The sequence below is a fragment of the Cynara cardunculus genome (genome assembly GCF_001531365.2).
Source record: "Cynara cardunculus var. scolymus isolate 2C chromosome LG 4, CcrdV1, whole genome shotgun sequence".
In the NCBI taxonomy this organism is placed as follows: domain Eukaryota; kingdom Viridiplantae; phylum Streptophyta; class Magnoliopsida; order Asterales; family Asteraceae; genus Cynara; species Cynara cardunculus.
In genome coordinates, this window is record NC_037531.1 from 18,334,818 (window position 1) to 18,352,201 (window position 17,384).

Sequence of the window (17,384 nt, forward strand, 5' to 3'; positions counted from 1 at the left end):
ACAAACAACATGGTCTGGGACCTCAAATTGCATGAATCACATATGATTTTAGTATAGAATCGCATATGTAATTCAACCTTTTCCTTATTCTTTTATTTGATTACTGTTTTTGTATGAACCAGACAATCACTCTTGACTCTTTGTGTATGTGTGTGTGTATATATATATATAGAGAGAGATAGATAGAGGGTGTGCATCCATCAACTGGTGGAATAGATCAGAGGAGGTGTTTGTAAGAAGAATAACATAAAGAATAGATGTCATTCTTTTACCCAGGTTGGGACCAGGAGGACATAATAATAGTAGTAGCGAATAACAGCTTTTCTAATACCACTAATAACAACAAAAAACACCATATATTTGTTTGCTTGCAACTCCATAGAAAGCCTGTTTCATAGACCCCACTTATATCTAATCTATTCAACCAACATAGGATTCCATTTGGTAAGTACACAACTGCATGATTAATGGCAACTCCATCACAGAATACTTTTACCTCTTACCCATTTCTCTTCTGAAATTATCAAAACGTCACTCGGTCCGTAAGTGGCAGGTCTGTAATTTGCGGATGGGTCAAAGTGTAAAAAAAAAAAAAGCTTTTGAACCAGATTCGCAATTGCGAGAACCAAATATGTAGATTTAGAAAAACACATCCGCAAGTTACGGACATATTTTGCGGACCTATACCTAATTTACATATTTGGTCTTTGCAATTGCGGACCTGGTTTAGACACTTCCTTTTTATACACTTTTGACACCTCCGCAAATTGCGGACCTGCCACTTACGGACTGGGTGACATTTTGGTAATTCCTGGAGAGAATTGGCTAAGAGGTGAAACCAAAAGTCGGAAATAGCTATTTTAATTAATTTTGCATCAAATGTGAGACAAGCTTTTGTTATGTCATGTCTCGTTCAAAGGGGTTCCATATGTTCTCACATGGTATCAGAACTAGGGCTTAGCACCACCTAGGGACTCGGCACAATCTTTCACCTATGTTATTAGGGCTCTTTTTATCGCCTCTGTTTGAGGGGGTTTATTGAAGTCCCATATTGTCCAGACACGGATTATTATACTCGYGTGTGTGTGTGTAATATATCTATGTAGGAGTTCCACATATCCTAACCAAGGTTCTAAATTGTGTGAGGCATGGTGTAACTGTGAGGTCAAGCCTTAGTAGCCACAACGTTTTTCATGGCTTGACTTATAGAGGCAAATCTATCTATCTATATATATAGGAGCTTAACCATTTAAGAACTCCATAAATTGTGATAACCGTGAGAACTTTTATCTGAAGGTATTGTGTCACATGATTCTTTCTCATCTAAGACTAACAGTTAATGTATTTATGAACATATCTTTGTTTCACAATGTCTTTGTTTCATATGTATGCGATTCACAATGTGAATTTTTTTTACGTGTAACTTTTGTTTTACAAACAGGCTAAAAAGGCTCACATTGTGAAAGAAATATATGTTAATCAATATTCTAAATGCTAGTCTTGGATGAAAAGAAATCATATGAAATAGCATATGATGTACTAGTTCTCAATATTATCACAATTTTATGAGTCTCAAAGAAGGCCCTCTATATATAGTTATATACACATGTTTTCAACTATTACTCAGTGATATTGAACAATTTAAATTAATATAATATCATAAAAACTTGGTTTATATACTAACAAGATGTAAAAAAAAGAGATCAAATAATTCTTACAATAAACATGCACATCGAGCCATGGCATGCCATGGGGATCAACATCGAGACGGGCCTTGTGCCACGGCACGTTGCAGTCTTTTAGAACACCGATCCTAACAAAAATCAAGCCTATTTCGTCTCTTTTAAGATTTCAAATTAAGTACAAGAATAGGAATATTTGACAGAGAAAGTGTTCATGAACAAACATAAACAAAATTCCATGCAATATATGTATCGTTAGATCAGGATCCTGTGTATTAGTGAGAAACCCGATGATCAGAAAAGCATTTTGAAAAGTGAACCTGAATTAAAATACGTACCTGCGCAAATATTGGGTACGATCAATGAGACAGAGAGGTCCGATTCTGCTCGATGGAAACTCGATTAGGTCTGTTTTGACCTCACCCATTCAACAAAATTGTCTAGAATCAGGGGCCAAGCAAGTTCGGCATCATAGTTGCTGAAATCTGGGAAGCTTATCTGTAATGATGAAAAATTGAACTAGTAATAAAATCAATCTGATAGTGTATTATGGAAGTTCTAGAGCGCCCTGACTGCACCAGTCCCACGGCCATCATGGCGGAGGTAAATCGCGCATGCATCCCGTAGGCAGAGAAGTGGTGCCTGGGGTCGAACCCGGGACCTCACTCATATGGATTACATCCACACCTCTACCGGCAGGAACGTATCCATGGAAAAACTGGTTAAGAGGTGATTATCAATAATCAGTGGGGACTGCCGGACCGGTGCAGTCTCACTTTTGGGAACCAGGGTAGAAGGTAATTATTAAACAGTAACTAAATGTGATCACCTCCTGGCAGAATCTGTAGAAACCCATCCACTGATCCATGTTTATGACCTTGTAATCAATCTGCGTCTGCAAAATGGCTAAAAAATCATTAGGAACTGTCATTGTTCTAAAAGAATCACATTCAGATGTTCAGAATCAGTCATTTGAGTGCTACCCATTTCTTTTTATCTCCTTAATTTTTTTTGTGATGGTTGTTTTCTGCGTTATTTATGATGTTTTGTGGATGATGGTTGGCATTCATAAGCTACATTCGCAATTGAAATATAAGACAACTAGCTACGATAGTTGAGAGCTACTAAGGCAAACAGAAACGTGAGAAAACAAAGCTCACCCTTAGATATTGAACAAAAAGATCCACCTGAGGACGGAACTGCAACCCCAAAACGAGCTCCAATAGCTCACATATGCTTTCAATATCGATGCTCTTTTGCTTCTCCTCTAATAAGCATAAAAATCAATGTGAAAACCAATCCAAAAGAAGGGAAGCTTTTTTCCCACTAATCTTATGGGGCACTGAAGATAACAACCAGAAAAATCCCCAGAGTCCTGAAGAGACTCAAACCGGGCACCAATGAGGAGGACCCCTCAAGGCATACTCTTTAATTGCCGGTTGAGCTAGTCCTCAAGGTTAAAAGGAAGATTTATTAGTTTTGTAAAACTAGACAACAAAACTGCCAGGATTTAGTTATACCTGTTAAGCAGTATCGGAATGCATAGGAATAGAATTCCACATAATTTGATGGCCTTCGAACCTTTTTTCAGAATACAGAAACAAAAATCATCAGCAATCCACACATCTTTCTCCTTACACTCCACACCACTTAGACAAATGTGCTAGTGTGTTTACATACCTCCTTTTCAAGCTCAGGAAGTGCCTTTTTTAATTTTATTATAGTGTCAGCACGCAATGCTTTGAGACCTTTTCGCCACTCCTCCTATGAAGAACCGGAAAATAAAAGGTTATCACACCAGATGATTAGCAAGCTGAATCTGAGATTTAACTTTCTCATTTAGAGGTTGTTTGGTTGGTTTTTCATTAAGTCCTATGTGGATAAAGCTGTCTGTAAGGTTGTTGTTTGAGAGGGTTTTTTCATAGATGGAAGGAGTGTGTTTTCTAATTGGGAGAAGCAGGTTTGGGAAAAAAAACTTGGCTTTTTGCATAAAGCTCCCCCTAAAAGTTTATTGAATAAGCCACTTTCTATATCCTTAAGCCACAACCAAACAATATAGCTGACCGAATAAGCTGTGAATTCCATAAAGCTAATTAAGCTGCCAACAAAGAGGCCCTTAGCTACTTTATACAATGTATGCATAGTCCATACTTTGAAGCAAAATAAATTAAAGATTAAGAGGTGCTCTGAGTCAAGTGATACATTTTGCATTATTGTGCAATACATATAACCTCGGAAGAAGTTGGTATGGTCTAACAATATACGCCCTCTGTCCCAAAATCAGTGCCCACATTTCTATTTAAGTTGTTCTCAAGTAAGTTTCCACTTTCGTAAATAGATAGTTATAATTTACTAAATTTCCAATTTCTCCCTTAGTTATGACACAAATATTTAAGAGTTGACGAGAAAGAGAAATTCAACCGGTGGAATAAGTATACATTTCTAAGATTGTGCTCTTTCATTGAGGTAAACTTGTCATGTTTATCAAAAAGTGTAATAATTATATATGCAACAATCTTTTAACAAGTGGCATGTAGAGAGCAATTTAATACATGTGCAGAAACCATAAAACTAGATACCAAAGGTCTACAGTGTGTTAAGACAAGGCATGTCAAGAAGACGCTGAAATTATGCCATTACTTATGACGAAAATACAAATTTTCCTTACCAGGGTAAAGTATCCTTGCTTTTCAGCTTGCATTTTCCTGGAAGTCAATGACCAATCAGTAATATAAGCATCATGAGACATGAGAAATGGAGATGGATGCAACGGAACTTACCAAGCTAGCATCAATATTCGTACATCTGTATGATCAACTTTTAGATCAGAACAGAGAGATTCTATTCCTTCAGGACTGTTCATGAATACGAGTGCATCAAAAATAGAGAAGCAAAGTTCACCAACTCCACATGAAGAAACTAACTTTTAGTTATATCACTATATGCCACTGCAATTATTTTAATCAGTGAAGTAAAACTATTGCACTTACTCGATCATACCAGATAAATTATTTGCATAGGAATAATATAGCTGATCGATACGTTCCAACTCTTTCGTAGCAGCTTTACCTGAAGCTAAAAAAAAAGATTAACTATACAAGTGAAACCTAATAAGTCTGAATGTTTGAAAAAGAGGGGGAGGTTTTGAAGAAGGATGTCTAGTTACAGCCCCAATAACAGTTTTTATTCAAACTATACATTGAACAAGCAAAGCTATTATGTACTACTTGTAATTAGGTTCAACATAAATTTGCATAGCTCTTTAATATATATATGTATATGTATATATATGTATTATGTATGTATATACCAAATCAAACCAAACCAAACCAAAACAGCCCAACCAAACCAAACCAAAGGTACTCGGTATATCCAACTCGAAATGGGATCTGGATCAAGCGTAGGATGTACATAGACCTTTCCTCTACATCAAAGGTAAAGAGGCTGATTCCGTGAGGACCCCAACTTGTGAAAAATAAAATAGTTTTGGAAAGTCACAAGAGAAACATAAATTGTGTCACAGAATTTGAAAGTTTTAAAGATCTGGAAAGGAGTGTATAAAAACAGGCATAAGAGACAGTAAACAGTGGAGTCAAAATCATTCAGCTTCTATAACGTTTCCGGCCATCTTATCCTCTACTCAAATATGGACAAAGCATAAAATCTATGTTGGGCAACAAAACAATGCATACATAAAGCAGCTTTTGGCATATAGAGCAGATATCACTCCAAAGATCTAGCAATGGGGAAGGTTAGCTAATTTTTCACTATCACACAGATAGTGTGGATCTATCCGCTTTCAGCTTCTTTACTCTAAAGGGCACCACTGATGTTACCCTTAGCAACTTGTCACATAGAATTTCAAATCGTAAGGAAGGATGCCACATACCTCTGGCAACCAATATCACAGAACAAGGATGGGCAACAAAGATGCAACAAATACTGCACATTGCATTCATGCCTATGGATCTCTAATACTGCAATATGAGGAAAAGCTCTAAGAGGAAGAATTCTAAATCCTATTACATCTATAAGATAGAGGGGTAAAGTCCTTCCTAGTTCCTAGGAGAGTGAAGGAACGAAGGCTGGAACTCTGGAAGTAAGAACCCTAACTTTCTCTTTAGGTATCCCCTCTCCATACCCTGTGTGAAGGAGCTGTAGAATCAGTCATAGATATCTGATAGTAGCAGCTGGGATCACAGAGAGTAGCCAACCCAGTGCAATATCACAGTCCTACAAGCATTTTGCTAACTTTCTTTCAAATAAGATCTGCCCCATTGGCATTATTCTTTAAATCCCCTTTATCTGAGGGTAATACACAATTAGCTCTATCTTATCCAATGGGAACCTTTAGAGTTCATCCTTTAGCTATCCAAGCAGTGCAGGATATAGTAGTCTTCATATACACAAAAGCTAAGTTGAGTATAACTTGCAACGTCTCTGAAAAACAGTGGTTGCCTCATCATAGCTTCTAAAAGAGCTTTCATAAGTATGATCATAATCCATATATGCCTGGGCGTAATTTATAAACTTGAGAGCTTCCTACCACTTTGAAATTTTCAAGGACCAATGTTCATAAGCATTACTTCATGCAATCTGTTGGTCCCTCTTTCTTGTAAACTCTTAATCAACAAACAAGGAAGGGGTGAAGAACTACTTTGCTTGTATTAAGGGAAACATGTTGCAGTTGCTAATCTTAGCTCAGTACAAATCTTCTTATAACCACTACTTACTAATACACATATATTCACCAAAAGCCTGCAATTTGTCCATGTGGCATTATCAGCAAAGTGACTTCCGTCATAACACAACACATGAAATCCAAATGTAATATCATCTGCCCGAACATTTTGCCACTGTGAAACAAGGAAATGGACCTAATATAATTATTTTGGTCCACTCTATGTGTTCCTCCATCCAGCAGGGCAACCTATGACCCAACATGATACATGAAATTGTTCAGGTTCATGCACTAGCTTATGTAAACATACCCTTCAATCTCTCTTCTCACAGATGAGCTACATACCGAAGTTAACCTGTTGCTATGTTTTTGGCCACCAAACTGTATTGAATACGCTTTCTGTTGCAAAAAAAGGGTAGACATATTGATCTTATTCCAAGTTACATCTTCTTATATAAAACCTTTGGTTCCCAACTTTTTGCATACCTCATAGGTAACCTCGATCCCCCCCCCCCCCAAAACAGTAAGACACCCCCATCTCCATGTCTTATCACAAGAGTAAATTAATTTTCTAACCATTGTACTTGTAATTTCGTTGCATCTAACTATTGTATTTTTCCTAAAAATGCTAAGGAACACTATAGCATGCTAAGGGAGCTACTTTAGGTAATTTTGAGTTTTTGACAAGTATGATGGTTAGAATTACTCGCTTTGACTTTGTTCAATTTTAGCAAGAATTGTTAGTTTGATGAATTAAAAAAAAGAAACTACAAGTACAATGGTTATGAAACTCGCTCACTCTTCATCATAAAGAGAAACAACAAATTTCCTACTACAGATCTACACTCTCCATGATGATTGTATTTACACATGTGAATGTGGCTTTAAATAAAGCTACTGCTGATTCTACTAATGATCAATAGCATACATGCTGTGAAAACATGACTGTGTATAGATAAAGAATAGGTTAATCTTGAACCAGACCATGATGATCAGAACCTTAACCAAATCCCACTCTACATTTCATCAGTTAAAGGCCTCTTTGGCTCTTTCCTTTGCAATTAATTAAGGTTGATCATATGAACTTTCCATTGTACATTGCACACCAAGGCTGTCAGTAATTATGTGACATATAAGCTTTATATAAACAACTAAATACAATGTTCAACATTCAAGAAAGTCCGGAACAATCAAATGAACTTTAAAGGACTATCCCAGGGTCTTCCACATTCTACTACAGGAATTCAAGTTGATCCCTGGCCAAGTCAATTTTTAATCAGTTCACCATTGAAGAACATCATTCGATCAGCGTATGATATTCCAAATCCGTAACTTATCTTCGAACTTAAAGCACCACAAAAGTAGTCAAAAAACAGTAACATGCGCCTCAAATTCAACTCCGAAATAAAAAAAAAAGGGTGAAAACGAAACTATTTTGCAAAATGGGAGTCCGGTAGCACGAATCTATGGAATACCAGAGCGAAATAGATCAACGGCGGAAGAACTAGAGGAATTGGCTGGCCCTTTCTTTGACGCAGTCCTAGGCATCTTGATTATACTTTCTGAAAATCAAATTTCTAGACGACTACGAATAAATAATCCGACGAATCGATGATAACACCAACCACCAGCACCGTGACGAAGCTTCAACGGCTCCTAAAGAGAAGAAGAGACTGATCTCTACACCGGATACACCGTTGAGTACGGTGGAGAATGGGCGGTTCTGTAGAAACCGAGGTGGTCGATCTCCTTGAAGTTTTACTTGGTACGGTGGTCACCTATCCGCTCAGCATACAGTCTCGATTTAATTTCATGGTATATCAACTTTCTGAGTGGGCCATCACACACGCCATACAAAATTATATAAAAGTTATTGTTAATCATTTTAGAGTTTATCTCATTTTTATTCTAAACATATATCATTTGTCATCATATTTACAATGTAATAAAAAATTATGGATATAGCAGGGCCTTCATAATTATTGGAATGTCTCTGCGAGCGAGCATGTGCTTAAGTCCTTGATAACCTTTTATAAGTGACAGTTGCTTAATGGTTTGATATAAAAAATAGTTAAATAGTCAGAATGTTTAAAAAACTCTGTATAATATATTGCATAATGAAATATGATTGTTTGTTAACTGTTTTGAATGATAATAAATTATCATTTTTAACCTTCTATATGATTGGGTTATTAATGAAATATAGTTGTTTGGTAAATATCTGAATAAAACGATTACTTTGCATATATAACCACGTACTCAATATTACTAGTTTAAAACAACATTTCGTATTAATCCAAACAAACAAAAAGCTACTTAGGTTTCATTCGATTAAACTGAACCAAAATACCTTATTGTTTATTCATTCTGGTTCGTTTCTTGTTTGATCACAAGAGTCGTTGCGATTTTACGATCAGACATGTAAAAAATAATTAAAAAAGATAAATAAATATAAAAACAAATTTTATATATAATACATGAAATGTTCAAACTTCATACATAATAAAACTTGTTTTAAATATATTAGAAGAGTATTCGCGCATTGCAACGAGATATATCTTGATTTTAATATTTTACTTTATTCTTTATCTCCGTCGATGTTATAATGTGATTTTGAAAAAAGTAATGATCTTTTTATTTTTTTAATAAAATATAAATTTGAAAATATCATAAAAATTTGACAAAAAATATATCGGTATTAGTGTCAAATTAACTATTTAAAATTCTTCATTTTTATGTAGTTTTTAATTCAATTTTTTTATTATAATTTAATTTGTATTAACGAAGTAATTTATATTTGRTTTAATAATATAATTTTTTTATAAAGATAATAATTAATTATTTTGTTAGAACTCGCTAATTATTCTAATTATATTTTAGATTTTTTATATTTTAAAATGAGATGCTTATCATTTATTTGATTATATTTATCCGCAGTTAGTTACACAAATTCAAGCATTAAGTTTTAATGAGTTGTACTTATGCATAATTTACTGATAATCTTGAATTTTAAGTAATATGCATCAATATACAGTACTTCATGTATAAAAGTTAGTTTTAAGAATTTTTATCAAATGTTTTATAATATAGTATAGATATAGATATTTAAAATAATAGCGAAGGGCAACATGCACAAGGGTGCGAATGGTGTTGGGCAGAAAGCTAGCCTTCCATCATGAAAGACCAAGGGCTTTGGATGTTTCTTCCCTTAGCATTACTATTCTTGGACTCCTCTTTCCATCTTTTTTACTCATCACATAAGCTTGCTGTCATCAAATCATTATAAAAAAGATTATGAAAATTACTTCAAGCCAGTAATTTGGTAACAAAAATGATATAAGGGGGTGTTTGGTTCATAGAATGAAATTTGATGAAATTGGAATTCATCGAAGAAATTTGACTTTGAAGGAATTGAAATGAATTTTGATGGAATTTGATCACGTGTTTGGTTGGTAGGAATTGAAATGAAGTCTCTCAAAAGAATTGAAACAATCGTCTTTGTTTGGACTATCGCACACATTACCCCACCCCACACTCTACCAACCACCATGTCACTACTGTTGTTGTCACAGCTATCACCTCGACCCACCCCCTACCAAACCCTGCCCCATAAGTGGGGGTTGTTGGGGGCAGGCAAGGTGGGCGAGGCGGTAGGGGTGGGGCTAGAGTAGGGCAGTGGGTGGCAGGGTGGTAGCTGTGACAACTACAATGATATATGGTGGTTAGTGATAGGTTGGAGTCGGGTAAGGTGGAGTAGGGCTAGGTTGGAGTCGGGCTAGAGTAGGGCAGTGGGTGGCCGGGCCTAATCGGTCTCAAGCTTTCTCATAACCGGCTATAACCGGTCTTGGTTGAAAATGGTAGGACCGGTCAAGGTACTTCATAACCATTTATGGGCTGCCGGTCCCGACATTAAAAAATAAGATTTAAAAAAAATAATGATATATATTTTTAATACATTATAAAATTTACAATTTGGTCACCTAAATATACTTTAAAAATGCGTTTTAATATAATTAATTACATTGTCTTATAAAAATACATTATAAAACTATTTGAAAATACATTTATTTATAAAATTATTTGAATTGTTGGGTTGGACCGGCGGTCTCGGTCCCACGAAACTACCAAAAACCCCAACCGATCCATGTTTTCGGTCCCATAACATGTCCTTACACGTCTCGGGCCGGGCCTTTGCCGGTCCCGGTCCTCCGGTGGTTCCAGGCCGATTTGGCATCACTACCGGATACTTAAATGTTTAAAACTTTACATCTTAGATATCAAAATGAAAGTTTTGAAAATACGTTATTTAAAATAAAATCAAGTTAAAATACGTTAATTTAAGGTATAATTCTTTTAATTTTTATTGTATTTATTTATACATGTTTGTTATATTTTACTTATTGTAAGGAAACATTAACACACATGTTGAAATAACTTCAACATATATAAGGGGAAATGTACAAGTTTAAATGCATAATTTACAGCCAACAGAGTTCTAACAAGTGGATTCATTCATAGATATACAAATGTACGTCTCTCCCATGGCAGCATAAAAAGCTCCAACTTCCTTCCTAGTTTCACTCTCATTCTTCCTTCCTTCACCTTCTCTCTCTCCCACCATTCTTATAGACCTCCAATCCCTCCATTCACTTCAGATTGCAATGCCCATTCGCTTCTTACACATCCAACAATCAACAACAACACTCACAGGTGACGACGTCCACAATCAACAATGGCAGGAGACCAAGGAATCAGTTGGGAGGAACTCAAAAAGGAGAACGTCGATCTCGTATGATTCCTCCTTCCTCCTTCCCTTTCTCGAATTTTGATGTTTTTCAATTGATTTTCAACGATTAGTCGACGGTTTTCATGATCCAATTTGGATTACGAATTTTGAATTTGAATCGCGATTTTGTATGATTTGATAATACAGGAGACTGTTCCAGTCGACGAGGTATTTGAAACACTGAAATGTACCAGAGAGGGATTGACGACTGAAGAAGGGAATAAGAGGCTTGCGGAATTTGGTCCGAATAAATTAGAAGAGAAAAAGGTGGATTAGATCGATTCATAACTATGAATTGATTTTTGATTTCTAACATCGTTTTGTTATACGGACACTCATGGAACTGATGCTTGATTTCAATGGCGAATATTGAAACAGGAAAGCAAATTCCTCAAGTTCTTAGGGTTCATGTGGAATCCTTTGTCATGGGTTATGGAGGTTGCCGCAATCATGGCTATTGTATTGGCCAATGGAGGGGTATCTCTCTTTCTTCTACCGCTATATCATTTTCTTTTTTACATTTTTAATATATAAATTAACCTGATTTTGATATAAATAAGTATACATATAACAATACTGAGTTTTGATGTATATATAAATAAATTTGCAAAAGGAGAGGTTCAAATATTGTACCATATTTGATCAAATGAAACATATGGAGAGTGACGTGCGACTTTTTCGCATTTCATTTATGAATATTTATACTGTATTATAAAACATTTGACAAATACTCTTAAAAATCATTTTTTGTATATGAAGTACTGTTTATTGATGCATATTACTTAAAATTCACGATTACAAGTAAATTATGTATAAGTACAACTTATTAAAGCTCCATGTTTGCATTTGTGTAACTAACTGCAGATAAATATAATTAAATACAGGATAAACATTTCATTTTAAATATAAAGAATTTAAAATATAATTAGGATAATTATTTTGTTCTAACAAAATACTTAATTATTATATTTGTAAAAAAATATATTAAATCAAAAATAAATTAYTTCGTTATTAAAATTAAATTAAATTATAATAAAAATTTGAATTAAAGAAATTACACAAAAAAAACAAAAGCTTTTAAATAGTTAATTTGATACTAATATTAATATCTTTTATTCAAATTTTATAATATCTTCAAATTTATATTTTATTAAAAAATAAAAACATTATCGTTTTCTCAAAACCACATAAAACCGTATTATAACATAGACATGAGACAAAATTAAACGAAACATTAAAATCGAGATGTATGTTACTGTATTGAACGAGTACTTTTCTAATGAGAGAGAAATAAGGCTCTTTGTATGGTGGTAAGTATCTTTATATTAAAAAAACATTTTTATTATTTAACAATTTGAAAAAATATATATATACTTACGAATGATCAAATGATAGAATATGAGTTAAAGTGAGAAGCGTAAGAAGACATCTGAACCTTTTGATCACTTTTAATCTCACTCTCATCTTATGAATTGCACTTGATACGAGAATTGATCTTGTGCATTCTATTAGTGTTATCTACAATTAGGATTGATTTGAGGGTGGAGATTACTTCTTACCTTTCTCGTTATAAAATCCATTCTCATTCAAACTTAAACTTATATATATATATATATATATATATATATATATATTAATATTATATGTAGCTGATTGTGAATAACTAATTGCAGGGAAAGCCTCCAGATTGGCAAGATTTTGTTGGAATTGTAACATTGCTTCTCATAAACTCCACCATCAGTTTCATAGAGGAGAACAATGCAGGCAATGCTGCAGCAGCTCTCATGGCAGGTCTTGCTCCCAAAACAAAGGTCTTAAGGGATGGAAAATGGTCCGAACAGGAAGCATCCATCCTGGTTCCAGGAGACGTGATTAGCGTCAAACTGGGAGACATTATCCCAGCTGACGCCCGTCTCCTAGAGGGAGATCCTCTCAAGATCGACCAATCTGCATTGACCGGCGAGTCATTACCCGTGACCAAGCATCCAGGTGCTAGCGTATATTCCGGCTCAACGTGCAAACAGGGTGAGATCGAAGCTGTCGTTATAGCTACTGGGGTCCACACCTTCTTCGGAAAGGCTGCTCACCTAGTCGATAGCACAAATCAAGTCGGTCATTTCCAAAAGGTACCAGTTAGTTATCAGATAGTTTTGTTAGAGTCTCAGCTACACTTCTTCTTGAAAGGGTTTTTTTGGAAAGTAATCTGGTGGTTTCCACATATTTTCACATAGTTTCAGAACCGATGTCTTCCATCAGGACATTTGTAGGAGGGGGCATGTTAGATTCAGAAATTGGCTACACTTACATTTTCTCTCTTTAATATATGTTGGAACCCTGTTCTTTCCTAAAGGCACTTATGAAGAGTAATCTAATGGGATACCACGAATTCTCATATGGTATCAAAGCCAATGTCTACCATAAAAGGCATCTTTGCATGTTTGACATCTGTTAGAGGGGACATGTTGGAGTCTCGTATTGGCTAGATTTATACTTTTTTTCTCTTTGATATATGTCAGACCTCCCTTTACCTGTCTACCTCTGTTGGAGGTCCTTTTTCTCTTCAATATACGCCAAAACTCTTGTTCTTTTCTAAGAACTCTTTTGGAGAGTAATCTAATAGGTTCCAAATATTCTCGACTAAAATCCAGTTAACATCTTGTGATGGATTGGATTTTTTTATCAGGTATTGACAGCCATTGGTAACTTCTGCATATGCTCCATCGCCATTGGGCTCATAATCGAGATAGTGGTGATGTACCCAATTCAGAAACGAAGTTACAGAAACGGAATCGACAATTTACTGGTTCTTCTCATTGGCGGGATCCCAATTGCGATGCCAACGGTTTTGTCAGTGACCATGGCAATCGGGTCCCACAAGCTTTCAGAGCAAGGTGCCATCACCAAAAGAATGACAGCCATTGAAGAAATGGCTGGGATGGATGTTTTGTGTAGTGACAAAACTGGTACTCTCACCCTCAACAAGCTCACAGTTGACAAAACCCTCATTGAGGTCAGTGTTCAAGTGGAGTTTAACATAAAATTAACAATGAAAGATTGAACAAAATCCCTTTTTTCTTCAGGTTTTTGTGAAGGATATGGATAAAGACACAGTGATTTTGTATGGAGCAAGGGCTTCAAGGGTGGAGAATCAAGATGCCATAGATGCTTGTATTGTAGGAATGCTTGGAGATCCTAAGGAGGTAAAATAAACCATATAAGATGTTTTTTTTAACCATGGGTGTCTGGGACAGCTTGCACGCATCTCAATTAATCCCATGAGAACTTTATAACAGTCGGAATTATCTCCGGTGGCTGGCAACCTATGGGGAGGATCCCCAAGGTCTGGCCTTTATTTGCCAATTGAGCTGGTGCTCGAGAGTGCAAACTAAACAGGAACGTTTCTTTCATTTATGCAGGCACGAGCAGGGATCACTGAGGTGCATTTTCTGCCCTTCAATCCCGTGGACAAACGAACAGCAATAACGTATATAGATCAAAGCGGAAATTGGTACAGGCTGAGCAAAGGTGCACCCGAGCAGGTACGATAAACTACTCTAGATTGCAAGTATTAAACGTAATCTTCATTGATTTGTTCCTATATGTACTTGATTTGCTTGAAATCTCTCAGATTGTGGAGCTATGCAACCTAAAGAACGAAGAAAAGAATCGAGTGTTCTCAATAATTGACAAATTCGCGGAGCGTGGTCTTCGTTCTCTTGCTGTTTGCCAACAGGTGAGTTTCTATGTTTCCGATGTTCCAACATGTTTTGATCCAGAAACTGCAAAATCTGCATATATCCTATCCTCCCTCCCAAGACCCTATCTCTGTGGGATATATTGCGGACCCTACATCTGTGTGGAATACACTGAGTTTGTTTGGTTATCTTGAAAACTAATGATTTGGGTGGTTTCATATATAGAGTGTACCCGAGAAAACAAAGGAGAGCCCCGGAGGACCTTGGGTGTTTGTTGGTTTGTTGCCGCTATTTGACCCTCCAAGGCACGACAGTGCTGAAACCATTCGACGTGCCCTCCATCTTGGTGTCAACGTCAAGATGATCACAGGTGATCAGCTTGCCATTGGCAAGGAAACTGGTCGAAGGCTAGGAATGGGAACGAATATGTATCCCTCTTCCTCGCTCCTTGGCCAAAACAAGGATACAGCTATCGCTAATGTCCCGATTGAGGAGCTAATCGAGAAGGCTGATGGTTTCGCTGGGGTCTTTCCGGGTAAGAGATACACAATTACTCCCTATAAAAACTCGAATTTAAGAATGATAGCTGAAACTATATTATGTATGTAATGCAGAACATAAGTACGAAATTGTGAAGAAACTGCAGGAGAGAAAGCATATTTGTGGAATGACGGGAGACGGTGTGAACGATGCACCGGCGCTAAAGAAGGCCGACATCGGTATTGCAGTTGCCGACGCCACGGATGCCGCTCGAAGTGCATCGGACATCGTGTTGACAGAACCGGGACTTAGTGTGATCGTTAGTGCAGTTTTGACTAGCAGAGCCATCTTTCAGAGGATGAAGAACTACACCATCTATGCCGTCTCCATCACCATCCGTATTGTGCTTGGTTTCATGCTGATCGCTCTTATCTGGCGGTTCGATTTCTCTCCTTTCATGGTTCTGATCATCGCCATCCTCAACGATGGAACCATCATGACCATATCTAAGGACAAGGTCAAGCCGAGCCCGTTGCCCGACTCATGGAAGTTAAAGGAAATCTTCGCCACCGGGATTGTCCTCGGCACTTACCTAGCCGTTATGACCGTTATTTTCTTCTGGGCGGCAAAGGAATCCAACTTCTTTACCGTAAGATTAACCGTCAATTATTTACAAGATTCACATTCAGTATCACTTATCCCCGAGACCCTTCCTCTGTGTGGGATATCCTGAGTTGGGTTTCTACATGCAGTATCATTCTATCCTCTATAACGGTATTCATGATGGATTTTTCAGGAAAAATTCGGTGTAAAACCGATCAAAAACAACGAACACGAGCTTATGTCTGCTCTTTACCTCCAAGTTAGTATCATCAGTCAGGCGCTCATTTTCGTCACCAGGTCAAGGAGCTGGTCGTTCGTCGAACGACCTGGTTTTCTACTCTGCTTCGCCTTTCTGGTAGCACAGCTGGTGAGTTTATTCGTTACATTTCCATACCTCTGTCTCTGTATGGGATATATTCAGTATATCAAGTGTTCTAACAATCTCATTTGATGAAGATCGCTACATTAATCGCTGTCTACGCTGACTGGGAGTTTGCAAGAGTGAAGGGAATCGGCTGGGGTTGGGCGGGTGTGATTTGGTTGTATAGCATCGTCTTCTACTTCCCGTTAGATATATTCAAATTTATCATCCGATATGCATTGAGCGGGAAGGCCTGGGACAATATGCTCCAAAACAAGGCAAGCCCGTTCTTCCTTTCTCTATTTGTCACACTTTTCACAAACACTGCGTACATCTTACCTTCCGTCGACCCCATATCTGGGTGGAATATAATTACTAAATCGATCAGTATTCTAATTACTAAACTTTTGGGCACATCTAGACCGCTTTCACTACCAAAAAGGACTACGGGCGTGGCGAGAGGGAAGCACAATGGGCCACCGCCCAACGCACTCTGCACGGCCTCCAGGCACCTGATGCAAACGAGATCTTGAAAGATAAGAATAACTACAGGGAATTATCCGAGCTTGCAGAACAGGCAAAAAGGCGAGCAGAGGTCGCTAGGTAAGTCTCGATTCTGAACAGATATGTAGAAGAACTCATTTGAATTCTTTCTGAAAAAGTACAGGTTTGATGGTATATCAGACTCCAACCTGATATCTGTATCTAATGTTATAGGTTGAGGGAGCTTCATACTCTGAAAGGACATGTCGAATCAGTGGTGAAGCTCAAGGGTCTCGATATCGAAACCATTCAACAACACTACACGGTTTAGGGTCGCCAAGAACACGAATTTTTTTGGAGAACGTAAAAATAAGAATTAGGAATGCATGATTTGAAGAAAGTCTGGTTTTCATGGAAGATCGCCATGACCAAAGACGTGGGAATAAGCCAGCCATCGATATCAGGCTACAGATGATCTACATTTAGCAACAACAAAAAACTTAATTCTATACTCGAATCTCATGTTCTTTTTTCGATTATAACATTGTATTCAATCTTGATTCTATTCATTTATGAATATCCATACTATTATTCGAGTTCCAATTGAATCCAA

At 36.8% G+C, this 17,384-nt stretch overlaps 2 protein-coding genes across 7 annotated transcripts; one reads left to right on the forward strand and one right to left on the reverse strand.

Moving 5' to 3' along the window:
* Positions 1-1,688: 1,688 nt before the first annotated feature.
* LOC112511255 (DCN1-like protein 4) lies at positions 1,689-8,139 on the reverse strand. 3 transcript variants are annotated; one of them, XR_003069078.1, is made up of 10 exons: positions 7,839-8,139; positions 4,673-4,757; positions 4,463-4,537; positions 4,351-4,387; positions 3,363-3,446; positions 3,203-3,263; positions 2,843-2,949; positions 2,512-2,577; positions 2,021-2,180; positions 1,689-1,813 (listed from the first exon to the last, which is right to left on the reverse strand). XR_003069078.1 is itself a non-coding variant. In XM_025116800.1 (9 exons), exons 1-9 carry the CDS (start codon positions 7,909-7,911, stop codon positions 2,085-2,087), a joined length of 684 nt encoding a protein of 227 aa, XP_024972568.1. In that variant the 5' UTR covers positions 7,912-8,139; the 3' UTR covers positions 1,977-2,084. The 3 variants fall into 3 exon arrangements, 1 of the variants encoding a protein (XP_024972568.1); XR_003069077.1 differs by having other exon boundaries at positions 1,689-1,950; XM_025116800.1 differs by lacking the exon at positions 1,689-1,813 and having other exon boundaries at positions 1,977-2,180.
* A 2,956-nt stretch (positions 8,140-11,095) lies between these two features.
* Positions 11,096-17,102, forward strand: LOC112511252 (ATPase 9, plasma membrane-type). 4 transcript variants are annotated; one of them, XM_025116793.1, is made up of 13 exons: positions 11,096-11,152; positions 11,297-11,416; positions 11,528-11,626; positions 12,823-13,275; positions 13,833-14,159; positions 14,230-14,349; positions 14,566-14,688; positions 14,778-14,882; positions 15,070-15,379; positions 15,459-15,973; positions 16,121-16,294; positions 16,384-16,566; positions 16,710-16,895. In XM_025116793.1, exons 1-13 carry the CDS (start codon positions 11,096-11,098, stop codon positions 16,893-16,895), a joined length of 2,772 nt encoding a protein of 923 aa, XP_024972561.1. The 4 variants fall into 4 exon arrangements, with proteins under 4 accessions (XP_024972561.1, XP_024972562.1, XP_024972560.1 ...); XM_025116794.1 differs by lacking the exons at positions 11,096-11,152; positions 11,297-11,416; positions 11,528-11,626 and adding an exon at positions 17,006-17,102 and having other exon boundaries at positions 12,919-13,275; positions 15,459-16,012; positions 16,710-16,891; XM_025116792.1 differs by lacking the exons at positions 11,096-11,152; positions 11,297-11,416; positions 11,528-11,626 and adding an exon at positions 17,006-17,102 and having other exon boundaries at positions 12,919-13,275; positions 16,710-16,891.
* The last annotated feature ends 282 nt before the right edge of the window (positions 17,103-17,384 follow it).

Excerpts from the sequence above, each read along its gene's own strand:
- LOC112511255 (XM_025116800.1), bottom strand. The coding sequence starts at position 7,911 with ATGCCTAGGACTGCGTCAAAGAAAGGGCCAGCCAATTCCTCTAGTTCT. Across the intron at positions 4,538-4,672 it reads AATTTATCTGGTATGATCGA|TCCTGAAGGAATAGAATCTC; the intron begins GTAAGTGCAATA and ends ATTCATGAACAG. Across the intron at positions 2,578-2,842 it reads TTTTTGTTCAATATCTAAGG|ACGCAGATTGATTACAAGGT; the intron begins GTGAGCTTTGTT and ends GCCATTTTGCAG.
- LOC112511252 (XM_025116793.1), top strand. The coding sequence starts at position 11,096 with ATGGCAGGAGACCAAGGAATCAGTTGGGAGGAACTCAAAAAGGAGAAC. Across the intron at positions 14,350-14,565 it reads TGCTTGGAGATCCTAAGGAG|GCACGAGCAGGGATCACTGA; the intron begins GTAAAATAAACC and ends TCATTTATGCAG. Across the intron at positions 15,974-16,120 it reads AGGAATCCAACTTCTTTACC|GAAAAATTCGGTGTAAAACC; the intron begins GTAAGATTAACC and ends TGGATTTTTCAG.